General features: G+C 22.4%; 5 protein-coding genes across 5 annotated transcripts; 1 reads left to right on the top strand and 4 right to left on the bottom strand.

Moving 5' to 3' along the window:
- Positions 1–3975: 3975 nt before the first annotated feature.
- SRAE_2000310600 (Nucleolar pre-ribosomal-associated protein 1) lies at positions 3976–5485 on the bottom strand (the record flags this gene model as incomplete). Its single annotated transcript, XM_024654260.1, has 4 exons — positions 3976–4847; positions 4893–5174; positions 5226–5301; positions 5339–5485. 4 exons carry the CDS (start codon positions 5483–5485, stop codon positions 3976–3978), a joined length of 1377 nt encoding a protein of 458 aa, XP_024507649.1.
- Positions 5486–5740: 255 nt separating this feature from the next.
- Positions 5741–6991, bottom strand: SRAE_2000310500 (General transcription factor IIE subunit 1; the record flags this gene model as incomplete). The annotated part of the gene is made up of 2 exons (XM_024654259.1): positions 5741–5747; positions 5793–6991. The coding sequence occupies 2 exons, from the start codon at positions 6989–6991 to the stop codon at positions 5741–5743; spliced, it is 1206 nt and encodes a 401-aa protein (XP_024507648.1).
- Positions 6992–7270: 279 nt separating this feature from the next.
- Positions 7271–8205, top strand: SRAE_2000310400 (Hypothetical protein; the record flags this gene model as incomplete). The annotated part of the gene is made up of 4 exons (XM_024654258.1): positions 7271–7350; positions 7392–7714; positions 7769–7823; positions 7866–8205. 4 exons carry the CDS (start codon positions 7271–7273, stop codon positions 8203–8205), a joined length of 798 nt encoding a protein of 265 aa, XP_024507647.1.
- Positions 8206–8917: 712 nt separating this feature from the next.
- Positions 8918–10292, bottom strand: SRAE_2000310300 (Hypothetical protein; the record flags this gene model as incomplete). The annotated part of the gene is made up of 3 exons (XM_024654257.1): positions 8918–9865; positions 9908–10200; positions 10241–10292. The coding sequence occupies 3 exons, from the start codon at positions 10290–10292 to the stop codon at positions 8918–8920; spliced, it is 1293 nt and encodes a 430-aa protein (XP_024507646.1).
- Positions 10293–11149: 857 nt separating this feature from the next.
- SRAE_2000310200 (Superoxide dismutase [Cu-Zn]) lies at positions 11150–11677 on the bottom strand (the record flags this gene model as incomplete). The annotated part of the gene is made up of 1 exon (XM_024654256.1): positions 11150–11677. The coding sequence occupies one exon, from the start codon at positions 11675–11677 to the stop codon at positions 11150–11152; it is 528 nt and encodes a 175-aa protein (XP_024507645.1).
- Positions 11678–11988: the final 311 nt, after the last annotated feature.

Here is an 11988-nt window from a genome sequence, read left to right as displayed (position 1 = left end):
TCTTAATTATTTGTATTAGATAAATGATAAAATTGCAAATTTAACATTTATAAGAAAAATGAATTAATAAAAGAAACCAAATAGTTTATAAAATATTTAATAGACGACAAAAGTACAGATCTAATGTTTTTATTAGACCAATAAAAGATAAATAATATTAATAGGAAATTAAAAGTATATTTAATTTTATTTAAAAATTTAATAATTTTTTTACTAATTTTACCAGTATCTCAATCGATTAAATATTTTTTTACAAAGTTTAGATAAAAATTTAGTAGAAAATTAGTCATAAGTCCAATTTACAAATAGGATAATTTAATATTCTTACTTGAGTTTGTATCTTTAATTAGTCATACAAACGGAAGTATATATAAAAGAATAATTGACAGTTTTGTTTATGAAAAACTTTTTAAATAAATAAAAAAAAATATATGTATCTTTATTAAAAGTATAATAAATAATGATTTAAAATGTACTTTTTTAGAAAAAAAATAAAGAAAAAAATAGTTTAAAATATTATATGATAAAAAAATAATTGTTATTTAAAAATTTAATAATAAGAAATACAATATAATAATATAAATTGAATGTAATATTAAATCAATGAAAATTATAAAAAAGAATGTATGCTAATTAGTTTTATAAAAAATATAAAAAAAATAATAATAAATGATAATTAAACTAAATTAATAAAAACATATGGTTAAAATGATAAGAAAACTCATAAATTATGATAAAATATAACTATTACTATAAATTACAGTATATATTACTATAATGTAAAAAAACAAGAAACATTTTAAAACAAAATATTACTAAAGAAAAGTTATAAAAATTAATATGAATCATAAAAAAAAAGCTTGTTTTGTTATTTTATCATAGTATAACGTTCTCAAAACAATGAAATGGAGAAGAGAACTTTAAAGTACCAATACAATTGGCATTTAATTACCATCATAAGACTTTTTCAGGCATATATGTTATTTTCTTAACACAACGTCTTATCTATAAATGATTAACAAAAGTCTTATAGAACGTAAAACTAATGGCACACAATCTAAGCATATAACTGGTAGGATATATCTTGAAGAGAAACAATTTTACCATGCAAAATGTAAAAAGACAAGATGACACAAACAGTATTTGGTATACAACATTTTGACCATTAACTATATAAAATGAAAGCTTGCGGGAGAGTTTTATTAAGTACTTGATAGTTTTATATTGATAGTTAACAAAAGATTACTAGAAATAAATAAAAATGGACCATAACAATAACACGCTTCTATATAAAATGAAAAAGGAAATAAATTAATTAATGATCTAAACAGATATAATTATGTATGGTGTATTTTAAATTTTTATATCTTATAAAAAATTAATTAAAATAAGATGACATGTGGTATAGTAAAGTAAACAATAGAAATTTAATTACAATATTATAATATTTAATTAAAAATATATATATTTTTAGTAAAATGTTTTATAAAAATTTTAAAACTATACTTCTTTTAATTCTATAAATAAATTATTATTTTATTTATATATATACATATATAAAAATTTAAAAATATAAATATAATTTTCTTGAATTACAAAATATAATAATTATATATATATATAAAAGATATCATAACTATTAACTAGAACTGTTTGTTTTTTAAACCTATAATTAGTCAAAACTATTTGTAAAATATTCTTTGAAATTGCTACTAATTAGAAATTTTATATATTCAAATAACATAAATAGTAATGATTTTTCAATATATATAAAATTTTTATAAAAATAAATACTAGTAAGTAAGTTAAAAATTTAATACATTATATTAATTTCAGTATTTAAATGCCATCCAAAATATTCAATGAAGTAAAAATATATTTGTTGAAAAAAGAAATGCATTTTTAAATGAAATGCGATAATGAAATGATATGGTAGTTAAAAATTTTAGATATATCATATAAGAAATATCATAAGGCACATTATTTATTCGGAAGTTTGGTATAGGACACTTTTTAAATAAGAAAAGCATTCTATTTTCTTTATAAATATTGTTTGTACAATTTATTATAAAATTATTAAACCTATCTTACATACTAAAAAAAAAAGGATATTAAATAAAATATGCCAACATTATTTTAAAAATAAGAATGTTATAGGATAAAAGTGTGAATATATGTTGTTTTTTTTTCTATTATAAATATAACTCTAAAATATAAATATATTTATTTAAAAATGTAACGTTTAAAGATATAAATTATAAAGAAAAAGTATTTATAATAATGATCTATAAATATAAATAGTCATTTAATTTTTAAATAATAATAGAAACTTTAAAAAAAAAAAATACAATAACAATTTTAAATAAAAATTTTACTTTTAAAATAACTAATATTGTTAAATATATAGAATAGAATTAATAAATAAAATCGTTCAAGTTTATCAACATAAGCAATGTGGGAGAAATTGAAAAATTTAGATAAATATAATGTAAACAACTTTATTTAACTAAAACGTGAATATTCTTTGATAATATATAAAATAATATTAAATAGTAAAATCTTAATTAAATAAATCTTGAAGAATATATTGATAAAAAAAATATATTATAAATAAGTGTAATAGTAAAAATAATTTTTGAAAATTATAGAAAAAAATATCTATTAATTTAGTGTTATATGTATAATTATAAGTGAAGCCATCATTATTTTGGATAACCTTCTATTAAAGATCGATCGCCTCTGTTTTATATCATAACACCAGTCTCTGAGTCAGTCTTCTATAAACCACTATGTTATAGTAGATTACATTGTAATTTGGAACATTACACAGGTACATTGTAATATCAAAATATAAAAGAGGAAAAGTTAAATTGTAATTTTAATATAACTGCCACCTGTGCAAGTAGCTAAAAAGCTTCAATTATATTGTAAATACTTTATTTATTGTTTTCATCTAGTTAAAATAATTATAAAAATATAACTAAATAAAAAATATCGTTTTAAAACAAAAATGATTAATTATGTGTATATATTATATATCTATATAGATATTTTTTTTTTATTTATAAGTTTTTACCATTTTTAAAATTAAAAAAAAAATAGCAGCTGTGTTGAATATTTTATTTATTTGAAAACTTTATTAGCCATTATTTACATTTTTTTTATTTTATAATTAGGATTATAAATTTTTTTTTCAAAAAAACTGCAATTTTTTTAATTATATAAAATAGACTACAATCTATTTATAGGTTGAGTTTGATAATTTTCTCTTTTACAACATCCTAGTTTTCCTTCTTTATCTATACAACAAGCATAATTTGGATCACATAATTTTTCATCTCCGCATACTAAACGCTTGAGGGAGTATGCTCTTCTTAAATGGTGAATTCTGCCTTTAGCCAAAATTTCATCATTATAGTTATAAATTACTACTTGTATCAGGGATGATTTTATATTTCTCACTAAGGAATATATTAAAATAAGGAATAAAAATATTAACTTCATAGTATTAAATATATGGAAATTTTTAAATAACCATTAATAAATTATTAATAATTCAATTTACTTTTTTTTGAAAATATAATAATATTATAATATTTTTTTATTATTATGTTTTCCTTAAATACGTCAAAATGACATTTTGATATTTGAAATTGAAAACAAACATATTAAAAAATAATATTATATAATTGATAAAGTATAAAAAAAAAAAAACAATAATAACAATAAAAATCATCATTCACCTTTGATTCACTTATAAACTCTTTAAAAATATTTTTTACTCATTTTTTTTTAAACTCAAATTAAACATTAATGTCACAATTGTTGTTTCTAAGAAAATTATATACCAATTTTTTTTTCTATAAATTTGATGTTTATAAAATAAAACATTGATAAAAAAAAATACCAACAAAATAATATTGAAAAGTAAAAAAAACAATTTACAATAATAAAAACAAAAATAAAGCCATCTCATTAAACTTTATTAATTATCCATTCTTCATTTAACAATTCTTCTAATTGTTCAGGCTTAGAGTTATCTAATTTTTGTGAAATATCTTTCAATGAATTCAACTGTTGACTAAATGCTGTTTTAAATTTTTGTAAAATAATACTACCAACAAATTTTAATGATTGAGATAAATATACCATCTTTTCATAATCCGCATTAGATACTCCCTCTAGAGTATAATTTTTGAAAGATAAACAAATTTTAAAAAATATACGTGACAAAAAACAACACTCCCAATTAGATGCCTTGTCATTTATCATAACTTGTATTATCCAAGCATGAATATTATATACTCTAAGAAGCATCAAGGAACACTCTGAATTACTAGTAATATTGTTTATAAGAATAAGTATATTTTTTCTCACAGGAATAGAAGAAATTTCAGAACCATATAATGAAAGACATGCTTTGAATCCTCCAATACGTTCAAGAATAGTAAAATCTTCCATATCAATAATTGAGACAGATAAAAGTTCCAAAATCCATTCAGTTTCAATATTAGGTTTATCAGCAGGACAACTTTCAAGCATATTATAAAATTGTAATGGTTGAGAGAAAGATATAATTGGTGAACTAATAACACAATTAACTATTCTAGAAAATAATTGAGATGTTGGATCATATAATTCTATTGAAGCTTTGGCAAAAAAATATGAAATTATATGAGGTACTTTTTGATTAACTGATGTAACACTTTCCTTGAATAATCTAATTAATTGTTGAATCAATCTTTTAGTTTCAAATCTATCAGTAGTTAATAAGTTTAAGTGTCCAAAAAATCTTTGAAGACAAACATATCCTAATCCACGTAAATCACTATCATCCAAAGAAGTTACTGTAAATAAATAAGCTAAGCAATGTGATGATATAAAAGCTTTACAACTTAAATCCGATCCAGGTTCAAGCATAGTACAAAACATGCGTAATAAAAATCGAGGATCATAAACATGATGTTGAACATTTTTAGATAATAAAGATATAGTAGATAAAGTTTTTATTGAAAATTTCATACGTTCTATGTCAAGTTGGTCTATTGCTTCAGAAAAAGACTGACGTTGGTGAAGAATAACTCCTAATTTTTGTAAATTTTCATAGTAATCCTTTGCTTTTTCTCCAATTGAAAATGGCATAAATTTAGACAATGAAATACCATAATTTTCTTCTAATTTATTTAAAATATCATATATATATTTATCCTTTTTTGATAAACTACCAGTATAATTAAAAAGAAGAAGAGGAATAAAGTCTAATTTTTCACAAACATTTATTATATCATTTCTTTCTTCATCCTAAATTTTAATTATATAAATATTAGAAGAAACTTACACTATCTATGTGTTTATTAACAAATTTCCATATTTTCTTAATAATTTTTGTAGTATCACGAAATTCATTAACTAATTCTAATTTTAACCTCTCAAATTTAGATTGACTTTTAATATCATCGTCATCTGAATCAGACATAACAACCATATTTTAAAAAATATATAAAAATTATTTTTAAAATGAAGTAACACTTTCCCAAACAACTTGGAAATCTTTGTGAGAAACATATGGTTATTGACAATATAATTAATGAGGTATTTTCATTAAAAACATCATGTTTATAAAAGCAAAAAAAATAAATTGCCACCGTTCTTAGATTTTAAGAAATATCTAGGACTAAATACTAGCAATACAAACTGTGTAATAATTTAGAAAAAGAATTTTCATTCTCATTCAAAAGTTTTACATTCTAAAAAATTTATAACATTTTACATAACAATGAAGATATATTTACAAAACAGAAAAACTGGTAGGACAAAAATATATATCTGGTTTCTTATATTCTTCTTCTTCTTCCTCATCAGACATGTATTCGAAGTAATTGAAAGCTTGTTTTCTTTCTGCAAACATTGCATCATATTCCCGTTGAAGTCGTGGTTCATCTCGAAGTATCACCTCAGTTTCTTTTGACATTCTTCGTACTTCGATCTTAGAATCATCTTCCCCAAGAACTTTGCGTAAGTATTCTTTTGTGTCTATTTTATCATTGCTTAAAGCTAAAAATTTTGAAGTTTCAGGTCCATTTACACTTGTATTTGTATTATTCATCGTATAATCCGTACTTCCATTTTCAATTGTGTTATGCGTAAGCCAAGGAACAGCGGTTTTTGGCTTATTGGCAGTTTCTATTTCTCCACTATCAAAATTAATACTAACGTCTTTTCCAACCATATCAGACCTTTTGTTATCACCCTTACTAAAACTTTTAGCACCAGGAGCAATAATAGGTTTGTCGTCGACTACTTCAACAGTTTCTTTTACATCTGGAATAGGTGGATCAAGTAATTGCGGAGAAAAACGAATATTTTCAAGCTTAGAAATTAATTTAAAAATACCCTCCATTTGAGAGTTGAATTTTGCCATGGAATTTCCAGTAGAATTCCCCTCTTTATTTCTGTCGTCAACTTCAATAACTTCACCTCCACAACGCCAACAAATCAATAAATCCGAACCTGGTTGTGCAAGTTGCATAATATCCATTGTATCATATGATGTATCACATTTACCACATTTAAAATAAGCTTTAGAAGCTTCTTTTTTACCCAAACTCTCAATTTTTTGACGCATATGATCAAGTTTATACTTTGTAACATTTAATAAAGCGCGATAGTTAACGAACATGTAATAAACCTTTTTTGCACGATTACTTTCCTCACTGGTTGTAGAAGTACACTTCTCTTTAACAATTTTATCATCTTTTAATGCCTGCAAGAGTGTCTTCATAGTTTTTGCATCAATTTTCATTTTAACCCTTAGTGCCTCTTCATTTATAATTGTATTGTTGATTATCAATTGTAATGCTAAGAAACTAACAGGTTCATAAAATAATTTCCCAATTATTGACGTTAAATCTTTCAAAATTTGTGGAATCTCATGAACCATCTCAGCATTTTCATCGTATTCTTCAACTTTAGATATACCCCCACTCATCATTAACTTCTATATATGTAAAATATTAAAAATTAGAAATAATTATCATACAACCATTTAATATATAATAAATTAAGTAAATATTGTTCAGATACTTTAAAAAAAGTAGAAAAACCGGGGCAATGTCGTAAGATGAAGTTACATAATCTTCTCTCCAATTTGTTTACATCCAGTAGTTTTATTCATCTCAAATGGAAATATATTATATATAATTAGCCGCCAACAAACTAATGTTTATTTTTTTTATATATCATTCATATATTATTTGGTAAAAAATTTTAAATGCCTAAATTCAGAGAATTAACTATGGATAATCGTGAAGAAAAAATTAAACGATTAAAAGAAGCTAGATCAAAATACACGTATGTATAAAATTGAAATTTTTTTTATAGTTTTATTATAGTGAATTGACGCGATTAAAGTTAAACAAAACAACATCTTCCAGAGAGTTTCACCTTGGCCAAATACGAAAAATTGAAAGTAATTTTAGACCGTTACAAGAAAATTTTGATAAAAATTTGGAAAGCAATATTGAATGTGCCACTCCAAAGTCATGTCGTGTTTTACCAAAATCGAAGCAAACATTCCCTGGTACAAAAGTAATGAATGATTTTCTGAAGGGAAAAGTAGAAAATATTGAAAACGTTGCTGTTACTGATGCAGGAAAACGACGAGCCATGGAGCTACTACAAACAATAGTAAAAAAAAATGATCAAGTATCGGAGAGTAAATTTTCTTTAAATAAGCCTTCATACAATAATTTTTGTTCGAAAAAATTAGAATCAAATAATGATAACAAAGAAAAACACATATATAATTCACCTCACCATCCTGTGTATGTTTTATTTATTTTTTTAAAATATATTTAACTTTTTAGAAGTAATGAACAAACATTGACATGTGGAATTACAAATTCTGTAAATAAAATAAAATCTAGCAAGAAAGTTTGTTTTGCAGATGACTTTGTACCTATCACACACAATAGAGATAATATATTATCAAATAATTTTAACTGTGAAACACCTATATCAGGTAGATTATCGAGACAACCAAAACAGTCAATTATTGGTATAAGACAACCAAGGAGCACTAATATTTCAGGAATAACAAGGTCAATTGATGATGTTCCTGTGACGGAAGAAGGGAGAAAAAAGGCAATGGAACATCTATATAGGCTTATTGAGACTAGTAGTTCCTGTAATCGAACAAACTTATAAAATTATTTTTAAATTTCGATCGTTTTACTCTATGTAGATTTTAGTTATCCAATTTGTAAATTTTGTAGATTAAAAAGCAAAAAATAATCTAGTAATTTATAATATTTCCTTCTTTTTAATGATTGCGTATTTTCTTGTAAATTTATTATAATTATGTGATTTAAGATAATAAAATTAGCCGAAAATTTTTACTTGTATTTGATTTTTATATACTAATTTAAAAAATAATAAAGTAAGATATAACTAAAGTATTTAAAAAAATTTAATAACACAAAATAATAAAAAAAGTTTGAGTAAATTATATATATTTTAGTAACAAGAATAATTTATTTTTAACTTATTGGATAATGCTACAAAAAAAATGTTTTTTTACTATTTTCTTTTTTACATTAACTTCAAGTGATTTTTAGAGATATTATAAAATGTAAAACAAAGTCAGGCAGAATTGTTAAAAAGAATTTTTAATGTACCAATGTTGAATAAAAACAATCCACTAAATTGTTGAATTATTTATGAAAAAGCGTAAATTTTGTACAACCATTATTTAGTAAATATTTTTAAAGAGACTACAAAAAGTACAACAACTATTGGAGACATTAAAATTCACAAATATTTCTAACTTTAAACTTATAAACAATTAAACATTGCAAAAAATAAATTTAAAGTATGGTATAAATAAAATAGAATCATATTATTCATTAGGCTAGATATTTTAATCTTCTATGCATGCAATAACTTCTAACGAACTAGTGTCAAATTTTTCATCAACAAAACTTTTTTCGTTTGAAAAATTACTAAGTAAAAGATCCTTTAATTTATCCAGCCGTCTTTGTGCAACTTCAATTTCACCGCATAATTTGTAGACTGATGATGTATCTATTTCTTCATCATCAATAAATGTTATAACTTTACCGTCAGTTACAGATACATTAATTAGTTTTTCATTAGCCAAATCATTAATGTATTCTCTCATATTAATTGTACCAGGTACAAAAGATTTCTTTTTTAATTCATCAATTGTCATTCTATTGTAAACTTTGGCAAATTTGATAACAGATTGCCTTATAATATTATCTTTGATTAATAATAGATATTCACAATTTTCTCTAGTTTCATCATCCGTCTTTTTAACCAATGTATCAATAATTGTTGAGAAATTTGAAAAAGTAATATTGTCAATAACTAAACCATTCTTAAAATATTTATGAATTGAAACATAATCTTTATAGTAAAAGCTAAAATTCCGTATTGTTTCATTTGTTAAAATAAAATTCATCAATGGTGATCTTTGAAAAGCCAAAATACCAGATAAAATATATTTTATAATTGCAGCATTAAATATTTCAGAATTTGGTGTAGATATTTTATTAGTAATATGAATTACAGATTCATAACAGACAAAAGCATCAACATATTTTCTCACTTTCATTAATACATTTCCAGAGTAGTAGAAATAACTCACTAATGAACAAGGATTAATAACTGGAGGTATCTTTTTTACTTTTGTCATAAATCTTTCATTTAGTAATTGGTAATCATCCAAAATAATATATTTTAATGCACCCGTAACATCCTCATCTTTATCATAAATACTCATAAGAGAAGAATGAAAACTTGTAATAACTTTAGTATTTCCTTTTTGTAGTAAACTAATAATACTCTTACATAAATCTTTTGCCATATCATTATCATTAGAACTCACTAAACGAGCTATAAAGCTTCTTCCAACATTATCAATAACATCAAATATTCGCCTTGCTTCACTGGCATCAGTATCAAAAACAAGTTTCATAATTATAGAAAAATCAATTAATGATTTAATAGAACGATTGTCATGAAACTTTTTAAAATAAGTTGAAAGTATGTGCCAAAGAAATATATTATTAGTACGTGTATCTGATTCATTTATACAATTAAGAATTGTATCTTTTGACATTTGTGTAACAATATTGTTACAATATTCTTGAAGTTTAAGAATATAATTTGAAAAATCAACTTTAAACATTAAAAATATTAGTATTACTGAAAAACTTACGATCACCCTTTTCTTTTATATTTTCATAATTCGAAAAAACTGTAGTAGCCATTGATACAAAATTCCTGGATTAAAATGAATTTACTTAGATGACAGAAAGTTAGAATACACCAAAAATACGTGGAAAAGTGATACCAGAGTTCGTTGTGAAATTAAATAGTGAATCAAAAAATATGGCTAATAGAGTTTGTCATGGACAAATTTTAACAAAAATAAAAAATTCATTATAACTCTTTATATTATTTATTAAAAAATGAGATTTAATTTTTTAAAAATTTTTTTAGTAATAATATTATTTTAAAAGTTATTGTTTTAACATATAATTTTATAATAAAATTGAATAAACAGCTAAAATATATTTATATAAATAGTGTTTTAAATATATTTAATTATTTATTAATCAATAATATTAATATTTTATTTATACTATGAAAAAAATTTGTTGAAATTTTTACGAAACATATTTAAATATTTGATATATATATTTTAACAAAAATGTTAAAAAAAAGCATTCACTTTAATTTTTAAATAACAGAGATTGGAGATTAGGTAAATTTTAATATATTCCAGAACAATTCACAAAAAAAAAACTTTACTATGATCCAAATAGTCATTTTAACTACATTTAAAATTAATGTAATTTGTCATGAAAAAAATTATATGTAAAAAATTTTGCAACTTAATAAATTATATTTTTAAAAATAATATTTATCTAAAAAAAGTTGTGAATATTAAATTTAACAATATATAAACAAGTGATATGATTAAAAATATTTTAAAAAAATGGTTTTAAGCAATAATCATTATGAAATTATTTGCTCTTGTTAAAAACCAATATTCCATTCACTTGAAGTTTATTATAAAGTTATATTTTCATATTCTTGTATGTGTCCGAACATTTTACCATTTTTATTTTTTAGAAAATAGACCACAAGCAACTCTACCTCCAGAGTTACCTGTAGTAGGAGAATCTACATGATTTCCCAATCCTAAGTCATCTTCTTTTTCATGAATTACAAGACTTCTTTTCATTATTTCAACAGGGCGTTTAAAACCTAGTCCACATACAGTTACATTAACAATTGCTACTCCTTTTTTATCAGCGATAATATTTTCTAAGTCACCTTGATGTCTTCTAGAACCTTTCAAACCACCGTGAGGCTTATTGTAAAGATTTAAATGAGCTCCAGCATTTCTACAACCATTACCTAGATCGCCCTTTTCGTGAATATGGAATCCATGTGCACCTGGTTTCAAACCTTTAACGGTTCCATAGAATTTAATCAAACCACTATTATATTGTGTGAGCTTTATTATTCCAATATATTTTTTTGGAGCTTCATTAGGTTTTTGTACAAGATACATTCTAATTTTTGCAGTTTGGCCACATAATGTTAATGCTGGTAATATGAAAATTAATACAAAAGTGAATATCATAATTAAATAACGTAATTGAAAAATATGACTATTATCATTTAAATTTTTGTGTTTAAATAGTCTTTTCAGAGAAAACTTGTTGTGTATATTAATAATTTATTTGTAATACAAAAAAAAATTACTTAGTACACATATTTCATCAATTATTATAAGTTATATATTTTATACTTTTACAATTTATTTAAGCATTATTTTATTTTTAAAAAAAAAAAACAATAACATATACTATACCTTAAACTTGGTAAAAAAAACTTTATGTAAATAATAAAAAATTTATGTTTCAAGTTAGTTTCAAATTATTTATAATTTAT

Source organism: Strongyloides ratti (genome assembly GCF_001040885.1).
Source record: "Strongyloides ratti genome assembly S_ratti_ED321, chromosome : 2".
In the NCBI taxonomy this organism is placed as follows: Eukaryota; Metazoa; Nematoda; class Chromadorea; order Rhabditida; family Strongyloididae; genus Strongyloides; species Strongyloides ratti.
This window is presented reverse-complemented; position numbering and strand designations above follow the sequence as displayed.